Source organism: Triplophysa rosa, linkage group LG19, assembly GCF_024868665.1.
Source record: "Triplophysa rosa linkage group LG19, Trosa_1v2, whole genome shotgun sequence".
Classification (NCBI taxonomy): domain Eukaryota; kingdom Metazoa; phylum Chordata; class Actinopteri; order Cypriniformes; family Nemacheilidae; genus Triplophysa; species Triplophysa rosa.
In genome coordinates, this window is record NC_079908.1 from 21,485,221 (window position 1) to 21,506,678 (window position 21,458).

Consider the following 21,458-nt stretch of genomic DNA (forward strand, 5'->3'; position numbering starts at 1 on the left):
GTAACTAGAAATGCACTTGACCTAATAACAAACAAACAGTTCTACAGAAGTAAATGAATTATCCTCATGTGCTCCAGTTACAGTCTGCAATTGTTCGTTTTAAGTAACTTTTTCAAGTTCTCTTTAGGGATAAGAGAATTCTCTGCTGTTTTTTGTAATCACAGGTTCTAATCGCAGCAATACATGCGCGCGTCATTGAGGGCCGTGTCGTCTTTGACTCCTTGCGGTACTTCCACCTTTGTCTTGATCCCACAGATTCCTTTTCCCTGACACTTGTCGCTCCAGTTCCCCCAGTCACCCCACCATGTTCCCGAGCCCTCCAGCACCCGTCCAGTTCCACTGCAGGTAAACCTGTGGAGACGTTTACATCTTTACATCCTGCCGAGGTACCCTTAAGGGTTGAGGAAAACTAACCTGATCAACCCATTTGTCCCGGTTAGTGTTGATGAACTGCTTCTAATGGAGTCACGGTTTTATACAGTTCTACAGGAATCTTGTTCTTTTATAGAGAAATCAGTTAACTAAGGCCCAATCCCAATTCTCCCCCTTACCCCTACACTTTCCCCTACCCCTCCGTTTGGCGCGTTCACGTGAAGGGGTAGGGGTGTCTCAATTCTCTTTTGGTTGGAGGGGTAAGGGGAAGGGCCAGATAGCCCTTCAAAGGAAGATTTTTCGGGACCTCACTTCAAACGAAGGGCTAAGAGAAATTTCCAACATGGCTGCTCACTCGAGCAAGCAGATCCTAAGTAATTTTGCCATTAATAAGGATTTTTATGACAATTTTTCATTTTATGTATGTTACATTCAATCTTGTGTTTGTATTTACGGTGATGTTCTTTTAACGTTTCCTAAAAAAATGGCTAAAGTTTGCTAGCGGACAGCACTGATTGCACGATATTAGAAAATAAATGTTTATGTCATATACCCGGTGCATCGGCGCATGTCCTCTGACGTAACGTTAGGAGCTAGCAACGACGTATGATGACGTATACCAGTGTAGTAGTGGTGTCCCATTTCTTAGCAGAAAATTTGTAACCCTTCCCCTTTCCACTTTGTTTCAAGGGGCGAGGGGTCGGCGAAGGGGTAGAAAATAGAATTGGGATTGGGCATAAATCTCATCTCACCTGATGTTGTTCGCTGCGGTGTCGTCCCAGACCCCCCGATGCTGTTCAACTCTCAGCTGAAAAGATGTCAAAAAACCACCCGAGCACCATTTAATATCCGTCCATTGACCCCAGCTGAGGACACACACCACAAAGTGCCATAATTCCTCATGTTGTAATATCCAGTATATGACTGTGGAAACGGTTACATCTAGAATGCTTTCAAAAGCTGCCAATATACACTGCGTTCCAAATTATTATGCAAATGATATCTTTCTCTGGTTTTCCTAATTTGTCGATGCAAATGACAGTCAGTATAATTTTCAAGTAATCAACAGTTAGGGTACATTTGGAATTTTATTGAACAAACCTCCCACTGACAACAGTATTTATTTAAAAAATGAAAAACTCAAAATGCACTGTTCCAAATTATTATGCACAACAGAGTTTGAAAACATTTCATAGGTTGTAAAAAACTGAAAATGGTCATTTGTTGAATTTGCAGCATTAGGAGGTCATATTTACTGAAATCAAAAGCTATTTCAATCAAAAACATCCTAACAGGGCAAGTTACATGTTAACATAGGACCCCTTCTTTGATATCACCTTCACAATTCTTGCATCCATTGAACTTGTGAGTTTTTGGATAGTTTCTGATTGAATTTCTTTGCAGGATGTCAGAATAGCCTCCCAGAGCTGCTGTTTTGATGCTAACTGCCTCCCACCATCATAGATCTTTCGCTTGAGGATGCTCCAAAGGTTCTCAATAGGGTTGAGGTCAGGGGAGGATGGTGGCCACACCATGAGTTTCTCTCCTTTTATGCCCATAGCAGCCAATGACACAGAGGTATTCTTTGCAGCATGAGATGGTGCATTGTCATGCATGAAGATGATTTTGCTACGGAAGGCATGGTTCTTCTTTTTGTACCATGGAAGAAAGTGCTCAGTCAGAAACTCTACATACCTTGCAGAGTTCATTTTCACACCTTCAGGGACCCTAAAGGGGCCCACCAGCTGTCTCCCCATGATTCCAGCCCAAAACATGACTCCGCCACCTCCTTGCTGACGTCGCAGCCTTGTTGGGACATGGTGGCCATCCACCAACCATCCACTACTCCATCCATCTGGACCATCCAGGGTTGCACGGCACTCATCAGTAAACAAGACTGTTTGAAAATTAGTCTTCATGTATGTGTGGGCCCACTGCAACCGTTTCTGCTTGTGAGCATTGGTTAGGGGTGGCCGAATAGTAGGTTTATGCACAACTGCAAGCATCTGGAGGATCCTACACCTTGAGGTTTTCGGGACTCCCGAGGCACCAGCAGCTTCAAATACCTGTTTGCTGCTTTGCAATGGCATTTTTGCAGCTGCTCTCTTAATCCGATGAATTTGTCTGGAAGAAACCTTCCTCATTCTGCCTTTATCTGCACGAACCCTTCTGTGCTCTGAATCAGCCACAAATGTCTTCACAGTACGATGATCTCGCTTAAGTTTTCGTGAAATATCTAATGTTTTCATACCTTGTCCAAGACATTGCACTATTTGACGCTTTTCGGCAGCAGACAGATCCTTTTTCTTTCCCATATTGCTTGAAACCTGTGGCCTGCTTAATAATGTGGAACGTCCTTCTTAAGTAGTTTTCCTTTAATTGGGCTCACCTGGCAAACTACTTATCACAGGTGTCTGAGATTGATTTCAGTGATCCAAAGAGCACTGAGACACAATACCATCCATAAGTTTAATTGAACAATATAAAATTAAATGTTTACGACACTTAAATCCAATTTGCATAATAATTTGGAACGCAGTGTAGAAAAACTCAAACCGATCTTTTACCTCCCAGCGTCAGACTGAACTGTGGCGTAGTCTTCATACAGGCACAGTGAACACCTCAAAGGGTTGATGCAGTGAAGACGGATCCCATTAAGACCCGTGGCATCACCAGCCCAAAACCCCTTCCTCTGATGCTGTTCCACCTAAAACATCATCACACTGGGACAACAGAATCTGGATTGTATACTAAAGATCTATATATGATCTTTCAGATTTTGTATTTTACAGGTGTGTCAATATTTCTTGGCATTTGTCAGGCCCAAATTCCAAACAAAACGGGAAACTCATGAGAAACCTGCAGCCTGATGATGCTGAAAGTGCCGTACCAGAACTGGCAGAAAGTTGGCCTGACGTTGGACGTTCGATATTTGTGAATTTAGGGACTGTCTCCGAAGTTATGTTGTATAAACATTGCGTACACTATTTCTCAAGCATAAAAATGGTGTAAATAAGTGCGCCTTCACATTCTGTGTCTATAAACATGTGGAAAACGCGACCACACCGCTTTCTCTTTTCTCTTAGTGCTCCAGAGCGCAATGTGTGTGCTGTTGCTCACCTGCCAAAACAGCTCTGTGCGTCCCAATGATTCAAATCTAGGCCTATTGTTATTGCTTTTTTAAAATAGCAACATTTTTATTACATCAACGTGAAGCAGCAGTAAATTATTTTAAATACTGCCAAGATTGTGTAACATGAAAATACTGCGACAGTAAACTGCTCTGCGTGCACTAGAATCCATCTCACGCAGTAGCCTACGCACAAGGTCAAACACACATGACACAACATGTGTTTACTGCATATAATGTCCCTCTGGGAGTCGGTGTCCAGTGCCCTACGCACATTCTATGTACTTTCTTTTTTAAAGCACTCGGGAGTTTACGCTCCCGTGGCGTCGGTCGTTGCTAAGCACCGTTCACCCTCCACAACAACTCCTTGCACATCCCAATAGTCAAAATCTAATGTTACTTCAGATTTTTGTCAGATTTTTATGACATTAACATTAATATTTAACTACAGCATTGCCAAGATTGAGTGTCCTTCATTGTTTTAGTTAAGGAATCCATTTTTCCTTTGAAATAGTGCAGAATAATGCACAAAACCGTGTGAAGAAAAGACTTAAAAAGAAAGTAAATAGTGAAAATGTTTCCTTTCTGATTTCATTTTGACGTGAGGATAGTCAACAGGCTGCTCACCTTCAGACTGAATCCTGCAGCATACGTCCCCGCCGGACACATGTCCTTCAGCCCACACGAGCCCATGTGCATGCCGTTATTCACATGCAGCCGTGAGCGGTACAACCTGTTGATGCTGCGCTCGAGCCGTCCACCTGAGAGCCGTTCGCTCGCACACGAGCCCAAAACAAGCAGCAGGGAAATAAACGTGAACATTTCAGAAGCGCTCTGATGTCTTTCACTAGAGCTCAGGAGGAGAGAGATGCGCATCGGTCTGTAAATGTGTTGCGTTTGCAGTAGCAACCAGGTGTGTAGGGCAGGGCGTCAACTCACAGGGGGACACAAAGCACACGGGACCATTCCACATCCGACCTGCCAGCACCCACTTCATTCTTTTTGCCTCTGTATCATGGGAGACATTCTGAATCTCTTAAAGAGTACATAACTAGGGATTTTTAAGGTCCTACTTTGGTTTATGGAGTGTCCAACAACAAGTTTATGTACATAGGTGTGAAAACACTATGATTTGGTAATAACAGGCAGTTATTCTTAACTTACTTCTTGACTGACTCTCAAATGATTCGTTCTGCGATTCATCGGTCTAATCCTCTCCTTTCCGCTAGCCTAGTCTGCTGTGATTGGTCAGATGGTCTAGTCTGCTGTGATTGGTCTACCGTGAATGAGGTCACGAGCTAGTGTTTGGGGGAGAAGAGTGCAGTTTTCACTGGCAGTTCTAGCAAATCGTAGGCGGGGACTATATGTAGTGACATAAATCCACGGCGGTTCGCGACTCGGACTCGAGACGACTCGTTTGCGTGATTCGGAGTCGACTCCCTTTTTTCCAAGCCAATAACTTTGATATTCATTCACCTTCAGATTTACAACTTGGCAGACTGCTTACTTTCAAACACGCCAACATTACACACTGCATGACATGTCATTGTCATCATCTCATGTTATGTGCTCTTTAACGTGAAACTTCGCTTGTTGCCATTTATGTACTGGGCTCATTAGTAGATCCCGTGAATCACGTTTAAGAAGATAAAGAGCCACGTTTTGGCTCTTCGACACCACCAACAGATTCTCCTGCTGTAATTAAAGTAGCATCAATGTATATCCAATCTAGGTCACTTAACTTCAGTTACTTATCATATTGTGCTGTGCGTTGCGTTTTTAACCATGCAAGATTTTTTGTTTAAATCCGGTGTGGTGTGTGTTACTATGCGAGGTCTTTGCCTATACGGTGTGTTCTCCTTATACTTGCTTAACCTTATCTTGTGTGGTTTCTGAATGCTCGAGTATAAAATCAGCCAACAACTGTTTAAATATCAACTTGATCTGCTTTAGCTTTTGTTGCAAAGTAATTCTTTAAAAAATTGCTTGGATTTATACTGACACACTTTTGTCACATTAGATACAGTACTGTAAATTCAGCTGTTGCTTGTAGTTTAGAATCAGTATGCACCTGACTAGCTCAATATTCCAAAACATTACATTTTTTTAACATTATAATATCTTTTGCATTGTTTTCTATTAGAAAAGACGCAGCGGCAACATCCAGCACTGCTCCAGAAACCCCGGCAGTGACAGACACGGACACACGGCACTGAGGCAAATGTGAGTACATGCAGTGTCATTTATTAAAAATCTTTGTAGTTTGAATGCTGAATAATTAGTTACACATCAGACAAACAAACTACATTTTTATGTAAAGATCAAAGATTTCGAGTTTTAGATTCTCGACCTATTATTCTGATCGATTAAATTACGGCAGACAATATTTTGTCATGTCGATTCCTCACCACAATTCATTTGATTTTCTGTGGTAATGGACACGTGCTACAGATGTATTATACTATTGAAACGGTTGGATTGTTTAAGATCTTTATAACACGTGAGACTCTGATATTTATCCTTATCTTTCATTTATACTTTTTAATGTGCATTTACTACAGAATCAGATTAATCATTTTTTTTCTACTGGCAAATGAAATTTGACTGATGGGTAAGTTTACTACAAAAGTAAATGAACTACTGTCATGTGCTATTATCGATGTTGGTATTAAATGTCCTTGGTGTTTTTCATGTCTATTACATATAAATGAGACGTGAATGAGAAATCGTGACTTGACAAAAAAAGCCCTGAGTAATTCATCCATCCTAAAAACCTGATTTGAAGAAAGTTCTCTCATACATTGACCAGTTTGTGGTCTAATCGCAGCAGTAAAGCCGCGCATCATTGAGAGCCGTGTCGTCTCCGACCCCCTGCGGCGACTCCACCATCGTCTCAATCCCACAGATTCCTCTTCCCTCACACGAGTCGCTCCAGTCGCCCCAGACACCCCACGACCTTCCCGATCCCTGCAGCACTTCTGTGTTCCCACTGCAGTTAAACCTGCGCAGGATGGAAACTAAGAGTAAACACAACAGGTCAAGTGTACTTGTGTTCTACATCAGGCTTTTATAGAGTACATCTCCATCAAAAGATCTACTTTTCTGTCAGTTTAGGTCTAGTTTACTTAAGTGTCATTTTAAGTGTTCTGTGTTTCTGACAAGTACATAAAAGTAGACTATATGTGTATACTTTCATATTTTAAGTTGAATAAAAGTATACAACTAGCACACTTGGAAATCAAACTTAAGGTAGGAAGCTACATTTCATCTCACCTGATGTTGTTCGCTGCCGTGTCGTCCCAGCCCCCTTGATAGGGTTCAACCCTCAGCTGAAAAGATGTCAAAACCCCCCGCGAGCACCATTTAACGTCCGTCCATTGACCCCAGCTGAGCACACACACCGCAAACATCATTAATGACATCATTCAGTATGTCTAGATTACAATAAAATACTCCTTTAACTTTCTGTTCTGTACCTCCCGGCATCAGACTGAACCGAGGCGTAGTCTTCGTACGGGCCCGATGAACCCTTGCAAGGGTCGATACAGTGAAGACGAATCCCATTGAGAGCCGTGTTATCACCGACCAGCAGAGACTCCCACAAACCTGCAACCTGAACACAACAGAAGATATTTTGAGAAATGTCTCAGTGGTTTTGGGTTCATACAATGGAAGTCTATGGAGTTCCGTGTTGTTTGATTGTCAACGTTCTTCAAAAGATCTTCTGTTGTGTTCTGCAGAAAAAATAAACGGATACAGGTTTGACACGACATGAGCATGAAGACATTTTTCATTTAATCATCTTTACATTACTGCGTGTTTACTGTTAAATCAAAACAAACCAACTGCAGTTTGATTGATATTAATTGGAAAAAAACAGATTTTTGAAACATTTTAAAGTTATATTTTGGAAATAAACTCTTCAAATATACACTAGTTTTGTTCAGTTTGAGAGGATTTCACCTTCAGACTGAAGCCTGCGGCATACATCCCCGCCGGACACATGTCCTTCAGTCCCCACGAGCCCCAGCGCATGCCGTTATGAACCCGCAGCTGCGAGCGGTACGGCCTGTTGATGCTGCGCTGGAACCGTTCACTCACGCACCAGCCCGAGACCAACAGCAGTGACATAAACCACCTGAACATCTCTCATGTGTGTAGAGACGCAGCTCAGAGAGAGAATGAGTGCAGCGAGTCCGCGCGTTCTTCTGTTCAACTCGATCTGGAATATTGACCCCAACAACAATCTGATCCAAGTCCAGTCTGATCAATACACACCTTCAGAAAACCCCTCAAAACAAAGGTTTCATCAGCGCACTCGACATCAATGTTCATACTGTAACATTACTACGTTAGTGCTTGATCAAATCTAGAAAATGATACTAGATAAATAAATGTGATTGTGGTGGAAATATCATTGAAGTCAATGAATGACCCGTGTGTCAACATGAAGAGCTACACAAACACAGAATACAGCACAACACTGTAACACGTCTCGCTGGTGTACTGTGAACGTCTCTAAACAAAACACCGTCAAAAACGCTTCAACATTTACTTCTGTTTTGGACTTTTAATAGAAAACTGCACATCAAACATTCAATAGTGTGATTCAGTGACAATGTAAACATTCATTTAACTGTTGGCACCATATGTTTCTCCAACCAAAAGCAGAGTAGCAGCGGTTTATAAACGGACAAAAATAAAGACCTCATGGCGTACTGTATATGTGGCACGTATAAAAGGCACAGTGCGCGTTATAAACACATCAGATGGTTTCATCCTAGCTGCGGGGTTCTCGGTGGCTCCTCTCGTTCATATCCTCCACAAGAGTCTTCAGTCTCTCCAGATGATGCAGAGCTCTGAGGACCAACACACAACATTAGCTCATGATGTCATTCTGCACCCGTGACATCACCACGTGACCTCCTGACCTCTGCAAGGACTCTCCGCTCGTCTCGTGATCTTCTGTTTCCAGCTGAAAACGCAAACAAACGGGCTTTAAAAAACAACTCGTGACTTCACATCTCACATGTCACGTAAGAACCAATCAGATGTCAAGGAATCATTGCGAGTGGTTTTTACTGAAATGTTCTAGTGATGGTGTCTTTTGTGGATGTTTAGATGGATGAACCTGTTCCTCTGGTTCTCTCGGTGACTCTGTCGTGTTGGATTGACTGATGTTGTGTTCTACGGCCTGCAGACGCAGCAGCATGTGTTTGAGCGCCTCCACCGGACCCGGGTGTCTCCTGCTGCTGTAACCCGACGAGCGTGAACCCACAGACTACGGACAGAGGGAGTCACGGTGATCATTCGTGGGTGAAGTGTCACTTTAAGAGTGTCAAGAACCTGTGACTTCACCTTGTTTCTCTGTAGTTCTTCCGTCTGTGACGGCTCATCGGCGCTGCCCACAGGCACTGGAGATTTACTGCACACATCAGGACACACACGAAAGAAAGATTGACACATTACTGGAAATATTCAAACTCTTTGTGAAATGAGACGGGTGACTCAAGAAAGAGATACCAGTTTAAACCGATCTGACATCTGCGTCATGTCATTTATCATCATTATGAAGAATAGAAATGAGGAAAGCTCGTCGTCTCACAATGTAACGGGCGGATTGTCCCAGGAGCGATCTGCACCCAGACTGTCCTCCGTATCTCCGGAGGTGTTGTGTCCTTTAACCCGCTCACAGAGACCATGAGACGATGAGTTGAGCATCTGCTCGGCTCTGAAGATCAGAGAATCAATCCTCTCATCTAAACAGAGACAAACAAACACCGTTTAGGAGTTATGTTACACTTCCTGTTGTGGCAGGTATATTCTCATTCTAGAATAGTTGACCTCAACCTTCTTGATTTCAGGGAATCACAAATCCTACCCTTTAACATATTCTACAGCTTGTTATAAGAACAGCCAAAACACTAACAAACATCTTGATTTTTAGTGTATTTGAAATAAATCATGTTGAGGGCGACAGCATTACATTTGACGGGTTTGCATCCTCTCCTAAGCAGAAGTTTAAATTGATATTAAAAAGTTCATTTTAAGTTGTGGATGTGAATTTTTGGAAGCATAGATAACCTCAAAATAAGAAAAGTGAGAAAATCTTGTTAAGCATCCCATGACAAGATTCAAGAATGTTTCGGAGTTGTCGAGCTTTGTTGAATGTGCAAACCTTCTTGTCTCTTTACTGGCTCTGAAAACTGCAACCGCATCTTCCTCAGTTCACACAGCTCTCTCGGGTGACCTTTGACACCTCTGTGACCTTCAGTGTCTGACCGTCTCACTCCTCTGGACTCTTCCAGTTCACCCACCCATGAAGGAACTCCGAGAGGAGGAGGAGTCTGAGCGCTGCCGGACGAGGAGTCTTCACACTGCCCGAGCCATCCCGGGTATTTCAAGTCAGGAACGCTGGTTATTCCAGAAAAATCCATCTCCGATTTCTGGCTGGTCATCCAGCGTGGGAGGTAATGCGATCTGGGTGTGTGGGGTGGCAGATTGGAAGAATGGCCTTGATGCCGCGATCGTAAATCATCCACAGGGAGAGACGTGGACGGTCGTTGTGTGGGCGGAGCTCTCTGATGAGGACGCCGCATGAAGCGTTTTTGAGCTCCGCTGGGCCGTGAGTGGGAGCGGGCGCTGGAGTTAAAGCTCAGTCCCAACGGTGAGATCCCAGACTGGGAGAGGAGAGCGGAGGTGCGGGTCACGGGCAGAGAGCCGTCTGTCGGAAGAGCCAAGAGATCATCAGTGGTCATGCTGAGACCATCAGAGTCTCTCTTCTGAGCGGGAATGTTGAGGAAATTCAGCTCTCCCTCCGTCAAACTGGTCTTCAGCACTGCACATGTGAAAACAAATCAACACTGCGCGTCACGCATGACATTAAGAAAAGACACAGCAGATTCAAATCCTAGCCCGGCTGCTATGGAGATGAAATGAATGAGATTCTGATTATTAAACATCAGCTTCAGAGCATGTCGTTCCCAGTTACCATCTCTGTTTCGTGGATGAGGTTTTGGAAGCTGTCTGGTCACTTGAAGTTTCCCTGTTGTAGTTTCAGAGTCCCGCGGGCTCTTCTGGAAATCAGCGATGTATGCGTCCAGAGCCTCTGAAGCAGAGACGTAGCGCTTGTCTCTATATGTGATGGTGGGGACGGGCTCTGGATGCAGACCGCTCTGCAGGTGTCCTGATGTGGCCAGCAGTGACGTGACGGTGGACTCAGGGGACGTGATGACATCATCAGACCACATGATCACACACTGGACTCTTAGCACAATGACTGCAACGTCACAAGATGGGTTTTATTCATATATATCATGATAACACTTTATAATAACTTTCATACATGTAAATCATTAAGAAATATTTGCATTCTATTGCATTTATCTGTGCATTAAAATAAATATGATTCAAAGTTGCATGACATTTCTAACTATTTGAATGTACATTAACTGATGCTAAAAAATGGTTTTAATTTCATAACCGTTTCACGTTCATTCATGCTACAGTCTTTGTTACTGAAATCTGTGCTGAGGTTTATTACAGCGAACTCTACTGTAACGTTCCATTCATGTCAAGAGTAACCATACATCAATGTTCTGAACCATCTGAAACTTTCGGTTTTCTTTCATCAGAAACATCAACATCGTCTCACCAGAAATCCTGTGAAAACCCCGAACAGAAAATGAAAGTGAGTCGAAAGTGAAGAACAAACGCATTCAACAGGTTTAGCGAAACATTCAACACTGAAATCACTCGGACAACCGCCAGCGTCTCTGCGCGTGCGCAGTCAGTCACGTGATTTCTGCCCAAGACGTTCTGTAAAATCTAGCCACTCCACACACAGCCGTCAGCGCAACTGCGCATGTCTACTGAATCACATGACTTAAAGATTTTTTTTTTCGAAACTAGCCGCTGCACCTTCTGCTACTGCACGTTAATCTGATTGATCTATGCTTAGTTTCGACCCTAACCTGGCAAACAGAGTGTTATACAACGCGTATTAAATGCATAGTTCATGAACTACTCGCTAGAATGTGTAAATACGGGCTAAAATTGTCACCAGCATGCACACAATATGGTTGGGGCTTAGGCTATAGTGATTCGGCCTGGTAACATTTTGCTTACGTTCGCTGGGTCGAAATAATAATTAGCATATATCTTTTTTTCATATTTGTACTTTTAACTGTGATAATTGATGACTATAACGTCATCATGAACGAATAAAAAACTGAACAAGGCGACGTAAGCAATTTTTATTATCGAGTGTGTACACGCAGACGCAGGCTTTTTTGTAATAACTCATAAAATTAATTAATACAATAAAACAATACACGTCTTTAATCCGCTCGTCATCATTGGGTGTGTTCGACATCACGCGTCACTGCGCAGACCGAGAGGCGAATGACGTCATAGGTCAATCGGTCTGCGCAGCGCCCCATGAAGTCTAGCACGGCGCGTCTCTGTCAATCTGGCTAAGCTGCTCTCTGTTCCATTTCTCTCTGTCTGTCCAAACTCCAGTCATGAGGCTCAAGTCGTGTTGTGTTTACAGTGTCGGTGTTGTGTGTATTCTGCTGTTGATCGGCGGGATCGCGATGGTTTTGTCTCAAGTCTTTCAGAAGCTCATAAACAACAGAGTAAAACAGGTCAGTTTGTGTTTATATCCATGTCATATTTACACTGCTGCTATTTTAACTTCGTCATATTCTTTCCAGCGCCTTAAAAATATGATCCCAACCGAAACTAAGGGATTTGATGGTTGTAATGGGAATCGTATTGGAAACGATTACTGGTCTCTAGTAGCACTGTGCTGGATTCTGTCGGTGGGATGTTTGGTGAACGGGAACCCATGGAACACCACTAAATCCTACTGGAAAAAGCACACCAGATAAAATCATTTTGTATTATTTAAAATCAAATAATCATCAGAGATAATAGGTTTTGATGGTATGTAAACATTAAAGGCATAGTTTAGCCAAAAATCTCAATTCTGTCATCATTTATTCTCTCTCATGTGTTTGTAAATCTGTGAGTCTTTCTTCAGGGAAACACAAAAGAAGATATTTTAAGAAATGTCTCGGTGGTTTTGTGTCCATTTAATGGAAGTCAATGGGGTTCCGTGTTGTTTGATCGTCAACATTCTTCAAAATATCTGCTCTTGTGTTCTGCAGAAGAAAGAAACTCATACAGGTTTGACACGACATGAGGATGAATAAATGATGAACGTCATTAGCTGAACTGTCCCTTTAAATCAATAGAAAACATCAGTGCATGTTTCACATATATTTGAAAGAAAGACAGCATAAGCACAAAAAGATGTTTGATAAGTGTTGATAAAGAGAGTTAAACATTGCTAGATCGTATGTTCTGATTCTGCGAGAGCTTCACACATCCACATAGTAACTCAATCGTTTCACTTTCTCTTGCAGGAGATCGTTCTGGTCAACGGAACTGAAGCGTTCTCAGTGTGGCAGAACCCCCCGCCTCCGGTTTACATGCAGTTTTATTTGTTTAATCTGACCAATCCTGCCGAGGTTCTGGACGGCGCCAAACCCTCCGTCGTACAGATCGGCCCGTACACATACAGGTGAGCACTCCACGCACGGGTCAGACATCAAACACGGAGGTCAGAACTGACATGATAAAGGACGTTAGTCACGCTGTTCTCTGGATGTGTCATGTGATCATGTTTTGCTGACCGTGTTTCCTCTGTCGCGAGTTTGCTGACGTCAGATGTTCCATTGGAATGCTGCTGGACACATTTAAAACCATCAGGCATTCTGATCCCAATATTAGTTGATATTTCTAAATGAGGTCATCGATGTAAATTACCGCTCCATTACAGAAGTCAGTGAAATGCTGTTTCTGTTTTAACATTTCAATGTCCTCTTTCAGGGAGTATCGGTCCATGGAGGAAGTGAAAGTTTTGGAGAACGGAACCAAAGTGGCAGCCATCAATCCAAAGACGTACGTGTTCGTGCCTAACATGTCACGCGGCTCAGAGGATGACCTCGTTCGAACCGCCAACATACCTGCCGTGGTGAGATGCTCTGTGGTTTCCAGATCGGAGCGTCACGTGTAATGAAGAAGTGTCCCGTGTTTCATTTCACTCCCAGTGTAAACCATTTCCTTTCGTATCTTTTCACGGTTGTGTTTGGTGCACAGTCTTCAATTATCGCTAACTTAAAGATCAGCTGTACAGTACTGAGAACTGTTGAAGAAGACCATCATTGGTTTGTGAGATCATGGTGCTGTGTGTGAACTAACCAGATGTGGATGTGAGCTTCATCTGTGTGCCTGTCTCGTGTGTTTGTCTTCAGACGGTGATGGAGAAATTTCAAGATCACTCGGTCATCGGCAGGCTTATCGCTGATCTGATGAGATCTATGAGCGTCGGTGTGTTCGGGACATTCAGGGTGGGTGATCTGCTGTGGGGTTATGAAGATCCTCTGCTCAAAGCTCTCAAACTCTTGGTCCCTTTGGATGATCACTTTGGACTTTTCTACAAGGTAACGTGTGGCAGACCTGAACACACGCGTTGGGTTCGCGCTCTAGAAGCACTACCTTTGTGTTTTTATTGAGAGCGTTTGTTCTGAAGTCCCTATAGAAGGGACCATCGTCAGAAGGTGGTGTTGTAGGTGTTTGTTGTTGTTTTTCAGGTGTTGGTTTATGTGTTGTGTTTTAGAGAAACGGCACCAGTGGTGGAGATTACGAGTTTCTGACGGGGACTCAGAACTATCTGGATTTTGCTCGTATAGACAAGTGGAACGGACAGAGGTACTTTCATGTGTGTATGAACAGATCCATGTCCACATAACAGCCATGAGAATCTCTCTCTCTCTCTCTCTGTGTGTGTGTGTGTGTGTGTGTGTGTGTGTGTGTGTGTTAGTTCATTAAACTGGTGGAGCACAGATGACTGCAACATGATCAATGGAACGGACGGAGCATCTTTTCATCCCATCATCACAAAGACAGAGAAGCTCTACATGTTTTCTACGGATCTCTGCAGGTGTGTCACTGACGGTCATTAACCGCTGATCTCAGATCTGTGCTGCTCAAGAGCCTCCTCTTAGTGAACACCGTTCCTTTATTATGAATGGTGAGGTTGTACACATCCCATAATCTCATCCAGAGGGATGATCAGATCATTTTCTGTTACCACGGAAACACGAGTCCTGATCTAGTTGTCATGTTGGTTACTTATTTAACTGTAGCGTTTATGGGATGTTGTCACATTTGACGTCTGCTTCATTCATGGTTTTGAAACATTGATTGTGTATTGATGATATTGAGTAAAACTGAGCGTTTGTGTAGAGTTTGATCAGACAGTGTGTAGCGTTTGATCAGACAGTGTGTAGGGTTTGATCAGACAGTGTGTAGCGTTTGATCAGACAGTGTGTAGCGTTTGATCAGACAGTGTGTAGCGTTTGATCAGACAGTGTGTAGCGTTTGATCAGACAGTGTGTAGCGTTTGATCAGACAGTGTGTAGCGTTTGATCAGACAGTGTGTAGCGTTTGATCAGACAGTGTGTAGCGTTTGATCAGACAGTGTGTAGCGTTTGATCAGACAGTGTGTAGCGTTTGATCAGACAGTGTGTGTAGCGTTTGATCAGACAGTGTGTAGCGTTTGATCAGACAGTGTGTAGCGTTTGATCAGACAGTGTGTAGCGTTTGATCAGACAGTGTGTAGCGTTTGATCAGACAGTGTGTAGCGTTTGATCAGACAGTGTGTAGCGTTTGATCAGACAGTGTGTAGCGTTTGATCAGACAGTGTGTAGCGTTTGATCAGACAGTGTGTAGCGTTTGATCAGACAGTGTGTAGCGTTTGATCAGACAGTGTGTAGCGTTTGATCAGACAGTGTGTAGCGTTTGATCAGACAGTGTGTAGCGTTTGATCAGACAGTGTGTAGCGTTTGATCAGACAGTGTGTAGCGTTTGATCAGACAGTGTGTAGCGTTTGATCAGACAGTGTGTAGCGTTTGATCAGACAGTGTGTAGCGTTTGATCAGACAGTGTGTAGCATTTGATCAGACAGTGTGTAGCGTTTGATCAGACAGTGTTGTTGACGGAGTGTTTGGGGTTTTTTGGCTGCTGTCAGTAGGTTTGTATGTTGGTCACTGGTTGCATAAATTCAGTCATGTGTTTTCCTGTCATCTGCATCATCACAATCCATTATCGGACATCCACTGAAACTCTTTTAAAGTCCAGAGGAGGTTTCTGTGGTTTACCAGCAGTGTGTGTGTGTGTGTACAGATCTCTGTATGCTGTGTATGAATCAGACGTGAGTGTACAAGGAGTCCCGGGATTCCGCTTCGTTCCTCCCAGTGAGGTTTTTGCTAACATCACCATTAACCCGGATAACGCCGGCTTCTGTGTGACAAACGACACCTGCGTCGGGTCTGGACTGCTCAACATCAGCGTGTGTAAAGAAGGTACATGTGTGTGAGAGCTTGTGCGCATGTGTGTGTGTGTGCACGTGTGTGTGTGCACGTGTGTGTGTTCATGTTTGTATATCCCGGTGGGGACCTAAACCTGAATACACACCAACACATGGGGACTCGTGTCAATGTGGGGACCAAAACTGAGGTCCTCATGGGCACAAAAGCTTATAAATTGTACGGAACAATATTTTTTATTATAAGTGTTCTATGATCTGTAGGTTTAGGGATAGGGTTAGGGATAGGGGATAGAATATACAGTTTGTACAGTATACAAACATTACGCCTATGGACTGTCCCCACGGGGATAATAAACCGTGTGTGTGTGCGTGTGTGAGCAGACTCATGAGTTGGTTTTCTAACTTCTCTCTCTGTGTGTGATGTCAGGAGCTCCCATCATCATGTCATCACCTCACTTCTATCAGGCTGATGATAAATATGTTCAGGATGTTTATGGGATGAACCCCAGGAAGGAGGAACATGAAACAGCCATTGACATCAACCCGGTGCGTCCGCTCATGTGTGTTATGATACATGCGCACATTCACCTGTCACACACGTACTGACAGCGAGAGACAACACCACAGACAATCACAACAATCATTTCATCACATGTGTGTAAATATCCACCAGGTGGCGTCATTGTGCCACACGAACATTCACTCTGATCATAAAGTCACAGTAAAGCGACAAACTCTGAGACAGAACAACTAACCATGTGTCTGATCACTGTGTTATTGACTGTAAACAGATCTGCAGTTTTTCAGTCAGGAGTTTGTGTTAACGCCGTGTGTGTGTGTGCGTGCTGTGCGTGCGTGCATGTGTGTGTGTGTGTGTGTGTGTGTGTGTGTGCGTGCGTGCGTGCGTGTGTTCTCAGCTCACTGGACTTCTGCTCCGGGCTGCGAAGCGTCTTCAGGTGAACGTGTTTCTGGAGCAGATGTCAGTGTTCAGGTGAGGATGTTTCTCACAGGTGACGTGTGTTTTATAGCTGTGAAAATAAACACACAGTCACACTTCAACGCTCTGCAAAGCTCTTCATGCTAAATTCAAACACACAATGATATTGATTCTTGACATGAGGTACTGAGAGAGCCTGCAGGTCATACGTGTTGTGTGTTATGTGAAGTTATCTTCACAGTAATAATCTGGTGAAATGACTGCACGCTCAACTTTACCTTTGACCTCTGTGATGATAAAGAGTCAGAACGTTTTTCTGGCTTTTTGACAGAAAACGTTTGTAAAATCAACACTTGACCTCTAAACATGTCGATCGGCTGGTGCAAAGATAAACAGCGAGTCATTTAACCGTCATGATTCATGACATCACGTCACAACAAACACACTGCATTCATCTTTCATTCATGACACACACAACACAGAGTTTTGTGTTTGTTCCGTGTGTGAGGCGTCTGTCTGACACAAGCCATGAATGTTTTATCAGTCCTGAAATCAAATAGCAGTGCTTTTCGCTTCCCTTTCCTTCATTTCTGTGGACAGACTCTTGTGCCGCAGCAGTGAGCTGATGGTTTGTGTTGTGCATTTTCACATTTCACCCAGAATGCAATGCAATGGTCAGGTGCTCATGTGCTGCCAGATTTCCCTCCTGACGCGACAGTTTCTTGGCTTCAGGGTTTGAAGTCTGATATATCTGAGCGTCACCCTGAAGATAAATCACTTTCTCTCTCTCACGAGTGTGTGGACGGAAAACATCTTTCCACAGCTATAATTATCAGCATGACACAGAGTTCCCACAGAAACACAAGAGCGTACGTGTGTGTGTGTGTGTGTGTGTGCGTGTGTGCGCGTGCGTGCGTGCGTGCGTGCGTGCGTGCGTGCGTGCGTTGTGTGTGTTGTGTTGTGTTGTGTGTGTGTGTGTGCGTGTGTATGTGTGACCTGCAGTTTCCCTGTTTAATTCCAACACATCATGAGTGTGTTGCCCTTCACTTGTGTGTGTTTATTTTGAAGCTTGTTCATGATGACGGTACATACTCTTCACATACTTTATATTGTTTGTGTGTTTACAGTCAAACAGAGAAAATCAGGACGTTGGTGTATCCTGTCATGTACATTAATGAGGTAATGTTGTTTGCACCGTGAGAAATGTTTAATTTGTAATGAATTTTACTTCCTTAATGTGTAAGCCATTAAAGGACTATTTTTCTCTGCCACAGGAACATGTTTACAATTATTCTTATAGCAAAAATAGCAAAAATAATTGTCTTACTCAGTTTTTTGTCTTGTTGTCCAATACAATCTCAACATTCTTTAAACAAGACGATTTTATTTGAGAAGTAGGGATGTAACTATTCACTCAATGTGATTCACGATTCATTCACGCTTTATTTTTACAAGATGAGTTGAGACAAATTAGAAATGAACAACTGCCCTTTTATTCATTCTTAAATACTGCACATTTCTTTGTAAAGTAAACATCTCAAATAACCGAACTAAACTGCAATTTTAAAACAAATTCCAAATCGAATAAAAATGAATAATACAAAAGTCTCTTTAAAATAAAGTCTGTGCTTTTCTTGGATTTTTTGACATTTAAGAAATATCTGCATTTCCATGTTTTCCAAGTTTGCAGTAAACGCCGCGGCCCCTGCTGTTCAAAACGTGTACTGCGATTCAAACAACATCTCAACCGGCTTGAATCCTCACACATTATAATCGTTACATCCCTATTGAGAAGCAAAGTAATACAAGATTTTATGTTTTGCTCTCAGAAAAATCCAGACACATGATGTTTTTGCTTAAAACAGGAAAAAGCTGTTTGCCAACTAGGCGAGAAAAATATTTAACCTCCTAAGACCCGAGCTTTGGTTTGGCTTGCATTTTAGATTTCTTCTAGCTATTTGGGGTTAGGAGGAACCAATAAATATAATAACCAAATATTATATTTGAACATGAAGCACTTTTTGAAAAAAACGATGTCCACACATGTGGACAATCGGTCTGTATCCACAGAAAACAGTCAAGACACCATTTTTTAATAAAGTACAAATCTATTTTATTAACAGCCTGAGTACACTGGGGGAAGTGTGGGAATGCTGTGGGTACACTGGGGAAAGTGTGGGCATGCTGTGGGTACAATGGGGGAAGTGTGGGAATGCTGTGGTAACACCGTAAGTACGCTGTGAGAATGCTGAGGGTACACTGGGGGAAGTGTGGGAATGCTGTGGGTACACTGGGGGAAGTGTGGGAATGCTATGGGTACACTAGGGGAAGTGTGGGCATGCTGTAGGTACACTGAGGGAAGTGTGGGCTAGGTGTGGGTACACTGGGGGAAGTGTAGGCTGTGTGTGGGCATGCTGTGGGTACACTGGGGTAAGTGTGGGTACACTGGGGGACGTATGGGTACACTGGGGGAAGTGTGGGCATGCTGTGGGTACATGGGGGAAGTGTGGGCATGATGTGGGTACACTGAGGGAAGTTTGGGCTGGGTGTGGGTACACTGGGGGCAGTGTGGGCTGTGTGTGCGCATGCTGTGGGTACACTGGGAGAAGTGTGGGATGTGTGTGCGCATGCTGTGGGTACACTTGGGTAAGTGTGCGCATGCTGTGGGTACACTGGGAGAAGTGTGGGATGTGTGTGCGCATGCTGTGGGTACACTTGGGTAAGTGTGGGAATGTTGTGGGTACACTGGGGGGAAGTGTGGGAATGTTGTGGGTACACTGGGGGGAAGTGTGGGAATGCTGTGGGTACACCGGGAAAAATGTGGGCACCCTGGGGGAAGTGTGGGCTGGGTGTGGGTACACTTGGTAAGGTGTGGGCTTGGCCCCATGGTACTGCTTGCAGTCGTTGTGTAAATTGATGCTTTCAAACAAATTCTTCCCAAACTACGTTTTCACAGTTATTTAAAAACAATTATTTTTTAATACATTTTTACATTTTCAACTAAGCAAAGTCCCATTGTCCACATGTGTGGACATCACGTTTAGAGGCATAGTACATCTTTACTGTTGCAAAAATGTGTCAAATTTGCATGCCATATTAATCATACAACACTACTATGCATAACGTAACAAGAAGCAACAATGACATTTTATTACATTTTTTACCTTTTGGACGTTTTGGCCTGCCATAGCTGCCTTTATATTTCAGATGTGTTCGCCGCCATCTTGACATTTTTATGTAAAGTGTTTTTCTCTTCTGACACCACCAGATGGCAGTGTAAAGGTCCGTGTTTGTGAATAACAGGTTCCAGTTACACAGAATTAAGTATTATCGTGCACACAACCAAAATGTGATGTCCACACATGTGGACGCCAGGTCGTAGGAGGTTAATAGGGAAAACAGGAATATTTTTCTTGTGCCATCGACAGTATTCTTGTATGGTGGACTTTTTCCTGAAAGCACCACATGATATCACTGACCAATCAGCATCCTGGCCCGACATCATCTGTTTAATGATAACTTTGGAATGACCTCCTACTGAACAGACGTATTTCCACAGAGATGTTTGTGTTTGCATCAGTCTCTGCAGGTTAGAGGCCGGTGATTGCTAATACCGAGTTAAACTTGAGATCAATGTTCTCTAATGTTCTGATTAAAACCGAAGAATGAGATCAAAAGCTTGTTTTTGAGTTGAAAACACATGAGGCGTGTCCGGGGGCGACCGGACAGATGCTTCTGGTGTTCATGACAGAGGAACTAAAAAGGAGACGTGAAAATGCTGTTCTTTGTCACCTCTTCCTATCTCTCAAACACTCCCATCCTTTTTCACAGAGCGTTGTTATTGATGAAGAATCTGCCGAGAAACTTCAAGTGGTCGTCACCGAGGCTAATGTCGTCATCAACATCCCCTTCATCGTGATTGGTCTAGGCATCTTACTGGGCGTGGCCTTCATTGTGCTCATCTGCCATCAGAAAGGACCACAGGTGAGGCTGTCACGGCATTAATGCATTTGTGATGTCACTTCCTTTCTGCTGTTAACCAATGGAAATGTCAGGAAGTAATTCTCCTTCTCAGTTTATTCCGGTTTGGTGAGGTCGCGATGGACGCAACTGCAGTGCATTCTGGGATTGCTTTCTTTGTTGGCGATGTATTCAGTGCTGCAGTGTGATGTGTGTGTACTGATGCTTCTGAACTGATTGATGTTGTGTGTTGATTTGTCAGAGCACGGCAGCAGAACGTCAACCCCTCCTCGCATCATAAAGTCACCTGACCGCTGAGAGACAGACAAACATCACCGCCAACTCTCATTGCTTAACACTATAAGGTACTTTAATTTCACACGGTAACAGTCTGTGACTTCACTTCAGTCACCGTCACACCAATCAAAATGCAAAGTTTGACGCGTCACCAGGATCAGCCGGACCTGACGGGAAAGAAGTGCCTCTTCATTTACAGTTTATACGTTCGGATTTGAACAGAATATCACAGGAGTTTTAAAGCAAGTAATATGTGTAAATAAAGTCAGAAGAGGTTGTTGTGCTGATCACAGGTGTGATGCAACACGTTACACGTCATCAGTGAGCTACTAATATTCTTATGTAATGACGGATCATGTCACAGT

The 21,458-nt window shown here is 43.3% G+C and overlaps 4 protein-coding genes across 5 annotated transcripts; 1 reads left to right on the forward strand and 3 right to left on the reverse strand.

Annotated features, from left to right (window-relative positions):
* Positions 1 to 4: 4 nt before the first annotated feature.
* LOC130569890 (vitelline membrane outer layer protein 1-like) lies at positions 5 to 4,378 on the reverse strand. Its single transcript, XM_057359787.1, has 4 exons — positions 4,130 to 4,378; positions 2,940 to 3,064; positions 1,125 to 1,238; positions 5 to 351 (listed from the first exon to the last, which is right to left on the reverse strand). The coding sequence occupies exons 1-4, from the start codon at positions 4,376 to 4,378 to the stop codon at positions 168 to 170; spliced, it is 672 nt and encodes a 223-aa protein (XP_057215770.1). The 3' UTR covers positions 5 to 167.
* Positions 4,379 to 5,729: 1,351 nt separating this feature from the next.
* Positions 5,730 to 7,663, reverse strand: LOC130569955 (vitelline membrane outer layer protein 1-like). Its single transcript, XM_057359963.1, has 4 exons — positions 7,466 to 7,663; positions 6,979 to 7,115; positions 6,776 to 6,889; positions 5,730 to 6,503 (listed from the first exon to the last, which is right to left on the reverse strand). Exons 1-4 carry the CDS (start codon positions 7,646 to 7,648, stop codon positions 6,320 to 6,322), a joined length of 618 nt encoding a protein of 205 aa, XP_057215946.1. The 5' UTR covers positions 7,649 to 7,663; the 3' UTR covers positions 5,730 to 6,319.
* A 585-nt stretch (positions 7,664 to 8,248) lies between these two features.
* Positions 8,249 to 11,779, reverse strand: lg19h18orf54 (linkage group 19 C18orf54 homolog). Of its 2 annotated transcripts, none has more exons than XM_057359954.1 (8): positions 11,157 to 11,779; positions 10,494 to 10,781; positions 9,681 to 10,340; positions 9,108 to 9,261; positions 8,861 to 8,927; positions 8,585 to 8,783; positions 8,434 to 8,477; positions 8,249 to 8,361 (listed from the first exon to the last, which is right to left on the reverse strand). In XM_057359954.1, the coding sequence occupies exons 1-8, from the start codon at positions 11,218 to 11,220 to the stop codon at positions 8,278 to 8,280; spliced, it is 1,560 nt and encodes a 519-aa protein (XP_057215937.1). In that variant the 5' UTR covers positions 11,221 to 11,779; the 3' UTR covers positions 8,249 to 8,277. The 2 variants fall into 2 exon arrangements, with proteins under 2 accessions (XP_057215937.1, XP_057215938.1); XM_057359955.1 differs by having other exon boundaries at positions 8,634 to 8,783; positions 11,157 to 11,771.
* Positions 11,780 to 11,906: 127 nt separating this feature from the next.
* Positions 11,907 to 21,450, forward strand: scarb2c (scavenger receptor class B, member 2c). The gene is made up of 12 exons (XM_057359956.1): positions 11,907 to 12,147; positions 12,931 to 13,088; positions 13,397 to 13,541; positions 13,822 to 14,010; positions 14,187 to 14,278; positions 14,391 to 14,510; positions 15,755 to 15,933; positions 16,327 to 16,445; positions 16,817 to 16,890; positions 17,964 to 18,015; positions 20,668 to 20,820; positions 21,059 to 21,450. Exons 1-12 carry the CDS (start codon positions 12,025 to 12,027, stop codon positions 21,095 to 21,097), a joined length of 1,443 nt encoding a protein of 480 aa, XP_057215939.1. The 5' UTR covers positions 11,907 to 12,024; the 3' UTR covers positions 21,098 to 21,450.
* Positions 21,451 to 21,458: the final 8 nt, after the last annotated feature.